Source organism: Zeugodacus cucurbitae, chromosome 5 (genome assembly GCF_028554725.1).
Source record: "Zeugodacus cucurbitae isolate PBARC_wt_2022May chromosome 5, idZeuCucr1.2, whole genome shotgun sequence".
NCBI classification, from domain to species: domain Eukaryota; kingdom Metazoa; phylum Arthropoda; class Insecta; order Diptera; family Tephritidae; genus Zeugodacus; species Zeugodacus cucurbitae.
In genome coordinates this window covers 29,061,220-29,077,339 of record NC_071670.1, presented here as the reverse complement: position 1 = coordinate 29,077,339, position 16,120 = coordinate 29,061,220, and the positions used below count along the sequence as shown (strand labels likewise).

Below are 16,120 nucleotides of genomic sequence, written 5' to 3'. Positions count from 1 at the left end.
TACCCACCCTGGCGTTAAAATCGCCAAGCACGATTTTGATATCATGACGGGGGCACCGCTCGTAGGTACGTTCTAGGAGCTCATAGAAAGCATCTTTGATCACTTCGTCCTTCTCTTCCGTTGGGGTGTGGGCACAAATAAGCGATATGTTGAAGAACCTCGCTTTTATGCGGATTGTGGCTAGACGTTCATCCACCGGGGTGAATGCCAGGACTCTGCGACTGAGTCTCTCTCCACCACAAATCCAACACCAAATTTGCGCTCCTTTATATGGCCGCTGTAGTAGATGTCACAAGGACCCACCTTCTTCCGTCCTTGTCCCGTCCATCGCACTTCTTGGATGGCGGTGATGTCAGCCTTTAGTCGTATGAGGACATCAACCAGCTGGGCAGAGGCACCTATCCAATTAAGGGTCCGGACATTCCAGGTGCATGCCCTTAAATAATTATCCTTAAAACGTTTGCAGGGGTCGTCATCAAAAGGGGGGTGTCTCATCCGAGGCTTTCAATTTTTCATTGGTACTTACCGCAGGAGCGGGTACTCCTTCTCACTTTAGCTCGCCTTCAAGCGGATGTTTGTTAGCTACCCATAGGATACTTGGTCTAAAACCGGAAGTCTTGAACTGCTTGAATCATGTGGAGAAGAATCGTTTCTGGCCACTCTCAAGTGAATCACAATCAAAAACTTTCCTCACTTACGTGTACTTCTACACATGATCCCATCCTCCATACCTCTTATAATAAAAAGTTAACCAAGATATAAACTATCCACACCGATGCGTGCCGGGTCGACTAATTATGTACATATATATCAATGAGAATATATTAACAAATAGTAAGGAATGTGTTGCCAGGATTTCTGGAATTTTCGCAGCCGTTGAGGGCATTCAAGGTTCTCGAAGTTTTGGGGCATAAAGTTAGTGAATAGGAGAAAGAACGTCCACATACAAGCAGGGAGGTCCTGGTTACCCCAAGAGCAGCAACCCCACTACATTTTTCCCAAACTCAAGAAGAAATTTATAAACACAATAAGAATTCCGTCTTAGAATCATCGCATTTATGCTGAAACCCCCTTTTCTGTTAAAAAAAAGATGTTCGATCACAAAGGGTTTTACCACAGCTGCATGAGTTCCATCAATCCATCCTATCACTTCTGGTATTAATAATTTTTGCATAAAGTGAAGTTTTTCTTTTCTGGAATCCACTCTGACATTTAAAGTTTAATCCACTTGTGACACAAAATATTAATCATTACGGATAAAAAATGTGATACTGTGCTTCCGAAAACACGTTGAAATAAACCTTCAGCTAAAAACCTAAAACTTGTAGCCAATTTTATTAAATTACGTATGGACGTTTCTCTTACTAAATGTATATTTTTTCTAAGTATTTCTAAAAATGCATGCTTAGTTAACCGATAGTTGGAAGCATATCTGAAGCAAAAGGAAACCTTCTCAAGTGAACAAGTAGAAAGGTTTTAGCAAAACTCACGATGAATCCGACGCAGAGAGGGTATTAGAATAAGGCCGTCTTTCGATTCTACCTTGATTATATCGTCCTCATTTCACCCATTTTTGGCACGGAGTCATACTGTTAGAAGAAAAATATTCCCTCTGAATTTCTTCAAAATATTTTCACTAGGGCTTACTTTATATATTGTAAAGTAAACGATTCAGATGGACTTCATAGTCCTGGAATATACGAATTATGTGTGGTTGTGAATTTGACCTATTTTCACGACATATTATTGGAATGCAAGAAAAATATTACAAACCGAATTTCATTAAAATTTGTCGAGCAGTTTAGGAGATTTTGTTTTTGACCCCTAAGTGGGCGGAGCCACCCCCATTTAAAATTTTGTATACCAATTTGAGTGCAGCATTGCTGTGCCTTATTTATAATGAATTTTAAGGTTTCTGGCGTTTTTCTTCTGAATTAAAGCATTTTTGACCTAACCTTTGTATGGGGGTGGACGTGGTTATAATCCTATAGAAAATTTGGTTGAAATAGCTTTAGTATCTTACGAGATAGGTACAAAAACTTAGAGGGGGCGGCCTACTTCCCCAAAAAAATTACATCCAGATATGACTCTTCATAGTGCGATCCTTTGTACCAAATTTTACTTTCATAACTTCATTTATGGCTTATTAGGCACTTTATGTGTTTTCGGTTTTCTCTATTTTGTGAGCGTCGCTTAGCAACTTTGTTTATAAATGTATAAAAATGTAAACGTTCATTGGAATTTCAGATATATACTACAATTAAGTAAAATTAAAAGTACCGAATAGACTTTTGACGATCAATTAGTCTGGCTTGTAATTCTCAAACAATCTGCATCTGTATAAATACAATGTGTCTGAAGTTAGTATCATGTCACATATGTATATTGTTTTATGTTTTGAAAATCGAATAAGTGAGTATAGACAATTCGTTCGTATTGTTATATACACAAGTAATATTAATAAAAACATGTTTTAATTTAGACTGTTTACTTCATTTATTTGAACAAAAATAAATAATATTTACCAAATATTTGAAGGGAATTAACAAACGCCATAATAGTTAAAACTAACTACAATTATTCCGTATTAGTTGAAACAAATAAAAATACCTCACTGAAGTGAGAGCAGTTCTACTATATAAGGTACTAGCTGACTCCGCAGTCGTTGCACTGCGTGAAATTATTTGTTTTGAAAACAAAGTTGAATTTGTATAGTGTTGGAAAACATTTATTTGCGATTTTTCTAATTTTATTTTTCAATGTAACTCAGCTTAATAAATAACATTTTTTGTGTTCTGTTCCGGTGCATAAATGTACAGAGAAGATGATTTTTCAACTCGTGAATGAAATTTATGCCACACATCCAGCGACTGTCTTTGAGACTTGTTTATTGTCATCCCAAATGCAAGTCTCATTGGAAACTGAATACGTTTGAACCGAAATGGCAAATCGTTGGAACTCAAAGAAATTCGTGGAATCAAGCATTCTGCCACCTTGTAAGTCCCTTTAAAAAATTCTTGCAACTATTACATTATTCGATAGCAGCTATCAAGATTGCGAAGCATAATAAATGACAAAGCATTATAATGACAAAGAATTTAGAAATTTCACTGGATAATTCACAGCTTCGTCTTCATTTTCAACATGATCGATCGATGTGTATGAACACCGGAAGTTGACTTTAAGTCGTAAAGATTAAATCATCGACATCGGTATTTTTGCCAGTTAAAAATCTGCGTGCACTCAACCAATCGTAGTTACGATAAATTTGGCTAATGTTCGGATTGATATCAAACCATTAGAAGTATTAACCAGAATTTGCCCAGTTATTTGCAAATCTTTTGCGGAGCTTTCCTGTTGCAGGAACACACGCATATTCATGGTCAATAATATGGTTTTCGCGTGCCGCCACAAGTACGATGACTTCGATTGATTTCGAAATAACAGCATGTGTTTGTCAATAATAGTATCATTACGCCACCAAAGCGACGATTATTATTCCACGATGTTTCATAGATTTGCATGTTTAACTGAAGCTACAATGTCGAATGTGCCGTTTCTCCAACTTCAAGTAGCGTTGCTGCAATTCCAGTAGATGCGAGAGCCAACGTAATGCCAAAATCAATGATATCAGAATCAATCAGGATTCCCAGTTCCACCGTGCGTATCAAGAAATAAAAGTCCACCATTTCCATCATTGACAGCCTTAATCAATTCATCATAGGTCGTCTTTTGCTGCTCATTAAATAATGGAACATTTCTTTATACTTGTTGTTCCAAAGTTATTCTGTCGTATGCACGATTCAGTACATCTCTAATTTGACGATTTGGTGATGGCATATGAATTTCAATGCTTCATTGTAGATTTCACCGCTCATTTGCAATTCTGAATTCTCTGTTGCCACTTGCCAATTTCCGACTTTTCAGAATTGTTTTTTTTTTATAGATGGATTGAAAAAAAATGTATGGAAAAAAGTCACTTTTTGGAATTTTACAATTTTCCGACTAAACCTTCCAAGATCCACAACGAACAACCTCTGAACATTTCATCAAGAATGGTTCAACCGTTCTCGATCCTTAGCGTATCTAATCTTGAACCGCTTTCGCAGCGCAAGGAACGGAGGCCCTCAAAGATAAATAATTTCCCCCATTTTTTACACTTATATAGCCTATAGTCTTCCTCGATAAATGGACCATCCAACATAAAAAGAATTATTCAATTCGAACCAGTAGTTTCGGAGATTAGCGCGTTCAAACAAACAAACAAACTCTTCAGCTTTATATATTAGTATAGATTTGAAATCCTACTATCAGCGCAGTCAAAATCTGCCTAAGAGAAAAGCAAAACCAAGCAAACTATTACAAAAAGCAAATAAAATATGAAATTGCTACCATCGCTTTTGGTGGGTGTATTGGTTTTAACCATCACTACCAGGTTTACGGGATACGCTCAAAACCCAACACCAACCCCAGGGGTAGGTTCTCCAACTCCAGTCACACCAGGAGGTTCTCCGACTCCTGCTCCAGGAGGAGGATCTCCTACCCCAGCTCCAGCAGGTGGACCACCAACACCAGCTCCAGCTGGAGGATCCCCTACTCCACCTGGCAGTTCCGCTCCAGAACCTCCCGCTGGTTCATCCCCAGGGACTCCTGGTGGCAATAATGCTGCTGATAGAAGGAGAAGGCAAAGAAGACGAAAAGCTGCTAGAAGAAGACGTGTGGCAAGAAGAAGGCAACGTCAAGCCCGAAGACGCGCGCGTCGAAGAAGACAAAGACGTCAACGCAGAGGAAGAGGAAATCGAGGTGGAAGGAGAAGAAGTGGTTAATTTCTCTGAATTTAATTACTTATATGTGTAATATAATAAATTTAATTACTGGACCACTTGGCAAAGTTTGTAAAAGCATATAAAGACTTAAACATATCAAACCATTAGAAGTATTAACCAGAATTTGCCCAGTTATTTGCAAATCTTTTGCGGAGCTTTCCTGTCGCAGGAACACACGCATATTCATGGTCAATAATATGGTTTTCGCGTGCCGCCACAAGTACGATGACTTCGATTGATTTCGAAATAACAGCATGTGTTTGTCAATAATAGTATCATTACGCCACCAAAGCGACGATTATTATTCCACGATGTTTCATAGATTTGCATGTTTAACTGAAGCTACAATGTCGAATGTGCCGTTTCTCCAACTTCAAGTAGCGTTGCTGCAATTCCAGTAGATGCGAGAAGACGCGCGCGTCGAAGAAGACAAAGACGTCAACGCAGAGGAAGAGGAAATCGAGGTGGAAGGAGAAGAAGTGGTTAATTTCTCTGAATTTAATTACTTATATGTGTAATATAATAAATTTAATTACTGGACCACTTGGCAAAGTTTGTAAAAGCATATAAAGACTTAAACAAAGTAATAAAGTTAAATGTTCAAACGAATATACTCATGCGATAATGTTTATATAATCTATTGCAATTTGAAACACTATGCTCATTGAACTAATTGTTGGATTCGACTGAACTTATTTTGTGAGCCTTTACATTTTATTAGATACCATTAATGGGGAACTGATAGCAATTCATTGAACAGCGAGGGGCTGGAATTTGTGACTAGACACAAGGCAATAATTTTCCGTCATTACAACCTTCAGTCTCATAAGGAAAGATCGGTTAAAAACTCTTTGGAAATCAGCGGCTGGCAATAGAATTTTTATGAACACTTAATATATCCATCTTTATTGATCGAAATACCTAATTTAACTTCATTTGGTTCGCGTACTTCTATTTATTCCTATGTGTACTTACATGCTACTATTTTGTTATCTTATTTGCTGCTGATAAATATGTATATTACAATGTTTTTTTTATTAGCTGCTGATAGGTATGCTTCAATACATATTAGTGGTATTCGATTAAGCTAATAAGTTTACCAATCTCATAGTTTACCAATGTCATAGTCACCCGAACAACGTTTGATTCATCTCTTTTTCTTTTTCTAATTCGCTATTTTTGACTCCTAATTTTAATTTTCTCTTCTCAGAAGCAAATTTGTAAAAGGTTTTTCGATTTTGGTATGTTTTTTTTTATTCCTAAAATTAGATGTGCTCTGTGGGGTGGAATGCTCCAGAGTGGCATTGCGCACGCTATTTGAAGGCATTTGTGTCTGCGAGCGTATCAACATCCTGGATGCTTTCAAAAAGTACCCCTGTACTGACATTTTTTCATTTTTTTTGGGTTAAAATTTTATTAATGTGTGCTGATTCCATTCGCCAGCAGCCCAGCGCTTCTTTTACCTTTCCAGGCCTCTGTGGATAAACAAGATGCTTGGCGGTGCCTCAACTTGCTCTTTAGCCCCTCCAAAAATAACCGTTGAGTACTTAGTTGTATTTTTTGGTACAACCTTTGAGCCGTTGATTTCTGAAAACCATGAATAAATCTAGAATAAACATATCCATATACCTCAACCGACTCTGGAGCCTCTTTCACCACAACGCCAACTGCTTGCAGTTAGTGAGAGTGGGAGAATGTTAAAGCTTTAGCAGGACAATACTTGTGTGGGATTCACATAAAATTTAATATTGTGCTGTGTGGGAAGTAGATTTGGTGTAGTACGTTACCTTTCGAATTCCAACATAAGGATGTCACGAGAATATTGGGCACCAAACAAAGTTGAATATCGTCTAAAAGATACTAAGACATTTCAGCTTAAATTTGGTTTGTGCTAAGCGTATTATCCAATAATATGCCTTTTTTACTCTGATATCCACTAAGTTGCCATCCAAACTTATATTGTTTGAGTTGGTTCAGGATGTCAAACAGATTGTGTAGCAGATGCAAATGCAGAGGAAATTTAAATTTTTTAAGCTAACAGAGACGACCATTTAATGAACGTGAAATGTTTGCGTATGTATAAAAACAAAATTTTTTATAATTCGAGTTCATCCTTTATTCCGTTTTGGTCATAAATTCAATCACATTTGCAGTTGATGACTGATGATAACTCATCATCATTCTTATGTTTTAGGTTAGGTTTTGATATTTCTTGTAGCATATCTTTAAAACTCCAAATAAACTGTTTAGTAATAAAGTGAGTGAAATGCTTGGTAAACATAACACCACTTTACTTGTTATAAGGGTTCAATATTTTTTGTACATAAACACATATCGTAAACTATACACTGTTTCTAATGGCTGCAATATATAGTACAACAAAAGCGTTTATTATCTTAGTAAACAGAAATGGCATTTTATTATTTTTTAACTAAGTATGCAGTCTTGTTCTTAGTGCTAATATACTTAATTTCGTCACTTGGATTATGAATTGAACGAGATAGTTTCCAAGTAAAAAAGCTTTAATTGTGAGCGTCCGTTTCAAAAAGGGATATTTTTACACATAAAAATATAGTTTCGTTAATTTTCAAAATTAACAGAATATTTACAAATTAATTATTTCGAGTGAATGTTAAACTTTTCAAAACGGGATATTTACCTTTACAAAGTGTTTTAGTTGTTTAGGATCTCGGCCTAAATAGCAGTTTTTATGCAGCCTATGGTTAATCGTAATAGAAAATCCTTGTATAACCGAAAGACAAAGATTGAAATATTTTTACACACATGAAACACAACGGAAAGGTAACCTTACGCACTGAGTTCTTCATGTTCGATATACGGTGTCTTGAAAAGTTATAGTCAGATTTCGACAATTTTTCTACAAGTGATGCCACAGCTGAAATACAGCACTTGTGTAAATTTTTATTCCGCTATCTTCATTGTTTCGTAATGTATATATTACAAAGATAATGAATCAGATGGAATTCAAAATTATAAGGAAAGTAGGCGTAGTTGTGAACTAATTTCACCTATTTTTCATCCGTGTCATCAGGGTGTTAAGAGAATATTATGTACCAAATTTAAATGAAATCTGTCGAGTAGTTCCTGAGATAAGTGCCACGCCCATTTTGAATTTAAACAAGTAAGAAAGGGCTACGTTAGGGAATAACCGAACATTTTATACTCTCGCAATTTGTTTATTTAATTTTATTAATATAAACAGATTCGTCATATACATATATAGTATAAAGTCCATTTAAAGTTGGAAACCTTAATATTAGGTTTATGGGAGCTAGGTGAAATTATATCCCGATTTCACCCATTTTTGGAACGGAGACATATTATTAAAAGAATAATATTCCCTCTGAATTGCTTCAACATATCTTCACTAATGCTTACTGTATATATTGTAAAGTAAACGATTCATATCGACTTCAAAGTTATTTGTTATTTGTTTTCGGTTTTCGCCATTTTGTGGGCGTGGCAGTAGACCGATTTCGCCCGAAAGCAGCCTTGTTATGGTGTCAAGGAATATGTGTACCAAGTTTCATCAAGATATCTCAATTTTTACTCAAGTTATCGCTTGCACAGACGGACAGACATCTGGATTTCAAATCTCCTCGTCTCCCTGATCACTTTGGTATATATAACTCCATACCTAACTCAATTAGTTTTAGGTCTTACAAACAACCGTTAGGTGAACAAAACTATTATACTCTCTTAACTTTGTTGCAAGAGTATAAAAAAATCAGAGTGCAGCTTTTTCGGCAATTTCTTCTGTATATGTACAACATTGTACTTACCGGCTTCTAATTCTGGTTATTTCAATTGTTTTGACCAGCGGTTTTTTCAATTATGTATACTTATGTGCTGTGCAAGCTTACAGTTACTTTTTATGTTATGAGCTGTGCACGCTTTCATTCAGTAGGCGTTCTCCGCATAGTGAACTGATCAAGATCGTTTCGCAAAAAAGTTATACAAAAGTGGTTATAAAAAAGTGTTCAAATACATAAAAATAATTATTTCATTTTAAAACCAAGTGAACTATAAAAATAAATAAAGATAAGATAGTTATATAAAAAAAATAAGTCACGAGAAAAGTGTTTAGTTTATTTATAATACTTTAGTTGTTGCCTATAGGCTACATCCTGTAACTAATGAACCAGGATACAAAGTACTTTCAAATTTTTATCACATCATATTTGAGTTAAGACTAATATATATCTGTTCTAAAAAAATGTTAGCTCCGCCCATTTTAATTCGGGCATGAAAGGGTTAAGAGCATCAGCTTAAATGCCTTTCCCGCTTAAAAATACAAAATTGTTTGCAATTTTCTTCTTTTAAGTGCCTTTGAATATATACATCCGTTTTGTAATGTTTTTTTTTATATTTATTGTTATTAATAATATTTTTTGTTATAAAAAATAAATGTGACTTTCATTCTAAAAGAAAAAAATATTGCATCGAAGTATCTGAGAAAACGCTTGGTAATTACCTCGACGCACTTAAGGGGGATTCATTTAAGTGCCTTTCCCGCTTAAATGTCTCAAAAGTCTTGCATGTTAAGAAGGGGAACATTTGCGGGGATTACTGTATATTGCCAAAAACAGTATATTTACAACGTAGTAATATTGTTTCTTTTTAAATTCGTGTAGTTCTAAATGGAAAGCTGCTATTTTTTTGTTTTGATTACACTTGTCATTTCACTGCTTATCAATTTACTACATAAATGTGCATTTGGAAAATGATGGAAAACATTTGTTAGTTGATAAACATGTTTGTAACCTCCACATTTTTTAACTATGCCAGAATTTTAATAACTTAAGGAAGTTATAGAGAATTGTGGTAATCGCAGATAACTGTGGTTACTAAAAATTATTTTTTATTTTTAATAAGTTTTATGAGCATTATAATTTGGCATAGAATACCCCACTTCGACCCTTATAAACCTTTAATGTCAATATATTTAACACATTTCAATTCCTAAGGTTCATCATTGGGACCATGTGTACATACTAAGTGTTTGCTTTAATTTGCAGTTACCACAATCCGATTTAGATGGCCTAGATCCGAATTTTAAACGCTTTCGTATTGAAAATGGCGATTCACTGGCGGAAAAGGATGAGGTGAGTCAAGCAAAGATAAACTTAAAATATATCCCCGTCGTAAATGACGTTAAATCCAAGAATCCTACAATAATGTACTTGAGTAAGTTTGCAAATTTTGTTTTACTTTTGCAGGTCTTCGGATCACCCAGTACACCTATCTTAGAAAATCCTGAGCATCAAACAAGATGGTATTTCAAATACTTTTTGGGAAAATGTAAGTAAATAAAAATGATGAGCTAAGCTTCAAATATAAGATATTATTTTATATTTGTCATTAATCTGTGCTATAATAAATATTAATAGGTGCTGTTTGAGAAAAACATTGATTAAAATACATTAAATTGATTAATTAATAAAATAACTAATTAAACAAAAAAAGTTGCGAAACAGTACGCTCGTCCACTAACTCTTTAATAAAAATATGTGTGAGAATTAATTATTAACTGACATCTAATAATTTTTATAACAAATATAACCAGACTGAAGAATAGTTAGTTTAATATTGATTAATTTAGTAATCCCATTTGGCAGCTTCTTTTTGGTCAAATTTGACACCAACTCCTCACTTTCATTTGATAGTGGCAGAGTTGGGTTCATAAAAATTGTTTAATTGGTAAAAAAATCTTAATAAGAAACATATCTTAAATATTTAAATCTAACACTAAACCTTTTAAATTTTAAAGACAATAATGTTTTTGTAACCCATAAGAAATTAATTCATAAATAAATAGGTATAGTAAAATAAATCTCTTGTATTTGCATTGAATGTCAATATCTAGTTCGAGTTGGCCTTGAAATGCTTACATGACGGTCGATGATTCTCATTATTTGATTTATATATTATATTTGACAATTTGTTTTCCAGAATACTACTTACTAAAGCGATCTATTGGAAAAATAATGGATTTCTTGCTATAATACCTTTAGGTCAACTTGGTGATTTGTGGTAATAGTGAGACAATATTCGAGTTAGGTCCGCTAGAAAAAGTGTAAAAATGCACAACAGCACTCATTCCAATGTAACGTCACGTTGAATACCAACTTATTTAGCTTTGCAATAGGTGGCAGAATCATCAACAATTACAACAAAATAAAGCTTATCACAAATTACTAACTGCTTTGAAATTTAATGTGGTAAAGAAATTGACCGCTCGTATTTATTTCTTGTTAATAAAATATGAAATTAATGAATTCTAGTAGCTTGTATCTTACCATATATCTAATATACATATATATCTAATATATTAAATTCTTGTGCCGCAGTGTTTATTGCCAAACTCCTCTGTAACCGCTAGACCGATTTTTATGAAATTTTGTGTTCATATCGGGTTACTCCGAGAATTGTCCGTAAGCTACTTTTGATACCACTAAATGTTAACACAAACAACAATTCAATTACTAATAAGATTGACATTCGCAATGACGATCACTAAAGCACAAGGCCAAACGTTGTCTATTTGTATTCTACGGAAACATATATTTTTATTACTTCTTCTATAATTATTACTGCCTCACTTGTTTATAACGAATTTTTAACGACACCTGATGCACTCTTAAAATTTGAAAAAAAAACTACTAGTTTCCGTTTAGTACAGCTGATAAAGCTAATGTCATATACGTGATCTTAAAAATCTATATTTCTTGCAGAGATTATTAAAATATCATAAAACCCTTGTCAACTTCAATAATTAATTTTGAACAATAATAAATCCATTTTTCAAGAGTTGTGCCTTTATTACTTGCTCTTCGCCACGCTCATTCTGCTGACAAAGTGTAAATAAATCAGTTGCTTTGTTACAATCTCCTGTATATTACTGCATTATTTTGTACAGGAAATGTAATACAGTATTTCCATCATATTTATTTTCGTTTTTTATTAAATGCAAAACATGCATTTTAATAGCTTTTGGTTACGATGTACACTTGTTGAGCACGTTCTTTTTTGTTCTATTCCTTCAATCGCCTTTTATACTATTTTGTGTGTGTACATTTGTATGTGCGTGTACGAGCTAACAATGGCAACCCTTCAGTTCGGCTCATTAGTGAAACACTAGTGAATTCACTACTTACTGGTAACCACCACTGATTACCCACCATAATACCGGCAATGCAATTCACTCATGAATTTAACACGGCGATGTCATTGGCGGTAACCGATTAACATTATTCACGAGTGATTTCACCGCCTATACTTCACTAGCTACTTCACCACATATCACTGACTATATATCATTAGTTACCTCACAACTTACCGACTATTAAATTTCACTACTTTCTTCACTACCTCTCAACCTAGCTAATTTATGCCAAACATAATTAAACACAAATTTTATTTAAATTTTATATAATTAACAATATTAATTTTTATTCAAAATTTCTTTGTTTACAATTATATTTACCATCTGAACAACAGAGTTGGTTAATATCAGTCAAAATTTTTGTGCGCTTCGGCTGGATTCAAAAACGACTTCGTTTTACATGTGATAAAGAAAGAAAATAATTAAAAAGAAATTTAAAATGATATTAAAATTGTATTACAAATTTCATACCATATTTATCACTGCACTTATATCCCCAAGCCACATTTCTAAGAGTTCCATTAAAATTTGGTGTTGATCTTAAATGATTAAAATAATTCGAAACAAGTATACATATAAGTAAGGTGTTAATAATTTAAATAAATGTACATACAAGGATATTCATAAATACATATGTATGTACGTGCAAACACTTCCAAACAAAGCAGGGCAATCCATTTTTTTGCATACATACATATATATGTACATATAAAATATTTATATTTTCTTTGTTTTTATTCACTATTATTTCATTTAATTATTCACCTTTTAATAAACAATAAACGTATTAGAATCCGCGAATGTTTACAATCAGAGAACAACTATTATGGGAAAAATGAAATATCAGAATTACTTTTACCTTTCTACTACAGTAAATCATGCTTTCAATGACCAACTTGTACGTAAATACTATAATGATCCAATAATTATTTGCAACTTGTACTTACTGTACGAGATGCTCTGCCGTTATTATTCTGCATTATTTTTGCTTCGATCTCTCAAAATTGCATTCCCACCCTTATTTGTCGCTAATATTCTACTGAGAGTACATATTGAGCACAAAGTTCTTTAGACCATGCTCTCTTCTCTCTCATGTACTATTGCTTCTCTGCATTACCTCGTTGTCGTGAATTCTCTAGTTACTTGTAACACAAGAATTCACTAGTGCAATTCACCAATTCATACCAGCCGTACTGCAGGGAAACAAGAGGAAAATCAAAAGAGCAACAAAGACAAAATCCCCTGTAGTTCGGTACCATCGGAGAAGAGCTAACGATATAACTAATTCCGAATCATTAGCACCGGTCCCAGCCCGATTACATGCAATGTTATTTGACTAACGATTTTTACATTGCAATGTCCTACGAGAGTAATCGAGCGGTGCGACTCTGCATTACCAGTCACTGGTGAAAGGACTAGTTCCAAAATCGTTAGTGAATCGCTAGTACAGAATCACTAACGTTTTCGTTAATCCAAAATGGCTAGTGATTTGACTAATTCGAACACGCTAGAGGTTTCATTAATTCAAAATCACTAGCGATTCTACTGGTCCATTAACGCTTGTAGTTCTACGCCTGAGAAAAACTTTTGAAAACAACACTTTTACAAAAAATAAAATAAATGTTTACGAAATACAAAGAAATATATTTATTTAATTCATGTACAAATATTCTTATTTTCTATCTCCTCCCTTTTTTCGTCCTTAAAAATTATCTTACATTATATTATTCTTATATACTAAATATTTATTTTCTTTATTTATATTACTTTTTATTATTAGTTATTTTAATTAATTTTTATTTATTATTGCAAAATACATACATATGTATGCAAAATAAAAAATATTAGTTTTTAGTATAATAATGTTAAATTGATAATAATAATATGTTTTCGATTATATTAAGTATATACCTGATCTATGGGTAGATAATCCCGCGATGGTTCTATGGTTGTAGAGATGGGTTATCTGCGGTGATTTTGTTGTTGTTTGTGATGATCCGGTGTTGGCGTCTCCGTCCGTGGTGTTTTTGCCTTCTTCTTTTGTTGCGTTCAAAATTTTATTGTATTATTTTTATCACTTATTAAATTAATTTTCACTTTCTTGCACATTACTTTTTCATTATATGTCAAAATATTATATAACTTTCCGTACGCAAATTACGCAATCTTCCTCTTAGTCTGAAAAATGTGAAATGACGCGTCAAATTTTTGGAAAAAAATTGTGTGTCAAAAGAGACTAGAGAGAGAGAGAGCGCGAAATGAAAAAACAACTCCGAGTAGTAGCCAATTCATTTTTCGAGTAATGCCTCGTTACATTACAAATCATTAGCGAAAAGACTAATTACTAGTAATGAATGAAATCGCTAGTAGGTTTAGCGCTCTAGTAATCGCTTGACACCAACCGAACTACTGGGTCACTATTGACTCACTAATACCTGAGACAGACATGTAGTACATATTGCAGTATGCTTCAGAAACCATATGTATCACCGGTTTTCCGAATTTTGTTTGAAAGCAAATGGTGTTCCGTACTACAAGAAATAAGTGTGCCAAGTTCCATCAAGATATCTTAATTTTTATTCAAGTTACAGCTTGCACAGACGGACGGACGGACAGACAGACATTCGGATTTGAACTCCACTCTTCACCCTGATCACTTTGGTATATATAACCCTATATCTAACTCGTTTAGTCTTGGGTGTTACAAACAACCGTTATGTGAACAAAACTATAATACTCTCTTTAGCAACATTTGTTGCGAGAGTATAAATATGTAATATGTAATAATTATATTGGACAATAATATTTTAAGATTGCTTGAAGTTATAACTAAGTCAGGATCAATTTTCCTGCCTGTTATTCATAATTATATTTTGCTTGAATTTATTTGTATCAGATGATGGATGTAAACATAGTACAATACTACATGTGTGGCACTATGCTGGTATACGGTTTCTTGAGCATTTATTGTAGTACACATCGTAGTACAGAAACCTATCTGTCTTAGGCATAACCGGCACACCTGGCTAGTCAGGGAAAATACCAGTTTACATTTACGTTCTGACTATAATCAAACTAGTTACTAGACTAGATAGATCAATACAATGCAAAATAAAATCCTGAGATCCACATTACTGGTCGAAATCTGAGAATTACTGTTTATATGGAAAAAATTCAGTCAGCTGTCTAGTGCGGCTTGCCACCCTTATTGTTTGTATAGACCTGTTTGAAAAATGCAAATGCAAAATTTATAGGCATTCAAATTTCTGTTTTTGTTATTGATGTATACATATTTTGTCTTTACTTTTTACTTGTAGTGCACCAAAATTATGTCGGCATAGATACGGAGAAGAGTCCTTACTTTCTTTCAGTTGTTTCACAAGATTCGGGTCATCAGGGTGCGCCCATGTATCGGGCAATATTATTTAGGAAGCAAGTAAGATGATAATGAAAATAAATTTAAAAACATACAAGCCATTAATAGATTAATGTAAAATAAGTATAACATTTAAGAGTAGATGCGTCCAAATGTGTTTAAATTAAAGAAGGATAAACTTAATTGGAAATGAGTTCATTGCATTTATAGTCAACAAGTTGAAAGTACAAATTATATTTATTTTTTAGGGTACGCAGAAAATTGCAATCCCTTTTCAAGCCAATCAGAAGCTGACTGTGAAACAGATTTTGACACATTTTACGGGCATGGACACATCAGCTAAAAACCCCAAAGAGATATTTACAGCCGACATACAAAAAGATTTGCTACTGCTTGAAGAGCAAGAAGGCTCGGTCAACTTTAAATTCGGTGTGGTATATATGAAACCTGGCCAAGATTGTGATGACGAAATGCTAAGTAATCGTAAGTAAAAAATAAAATTAAACTAAAGTGTATGCTCTGCATTTATTTATACTCATATGGACCATAACAGTGTGTTGACAAATTTAAAATTCCAATTTCCTTAAGTAAATAATTTATGCATTATTGAAGCAATGGCAAACTGTTTCTATTGTTTTGATTATAAGTATGTATTCTATTTACATAAGCTATTGTTTACGTCAACTGTAATTTACTTTGGATACTATACTATGAACTTCTTCTTTATCCATA

At 33.7% G+C, this 16,120-nt stretch overlaps 1 protein-coding gene and 1 long non-coding RNA gene across 3 annotated transcripts in view; both read left to right on the top strand.

Annotated features, from left to right (window-relative positions):
• Positions 1–16,120, top strand: part of LOC105220330 (GTPase-activating Rap/Ran-GAP domain-like protein 3) — a 159,756-nt gene that overhangs the window by 130,607 nt on the left and 13,029 nt on the right. For both annotated transcript variants that reach the window (XM_054230511.1, XM_054230512.1), the window contains 4 exons: positions 9,866–9,952; positions 10,067–10,148; positions 15,330–15,448; positions 15,637–15,871. In XM_054230511.1, the coding sequence (XP_054086486.1) occupies positions 9,866–9,952; positions 10,067–10,148; positions 15,330–15,448; positions 15,637–15,871 (523 nt within the window). The remainder of the gene's footprint in view (positions 1–9,865; positions 9,953–10,066; positions 10,149–15,329; positions 15,449–15,636; positions 15,872–16,120) is intronic.
• On the top strand, positions 2,503–3,939 carry LOC128921855 (uncharacterized). Its single transcript, XR_008471166.1, has 2 exons — positions 2,503–2,996; positions 3,126–3,939. It is a non-coding gene; the product is annotated as an uncharacterized LOC128921855 (long non-coding RNA).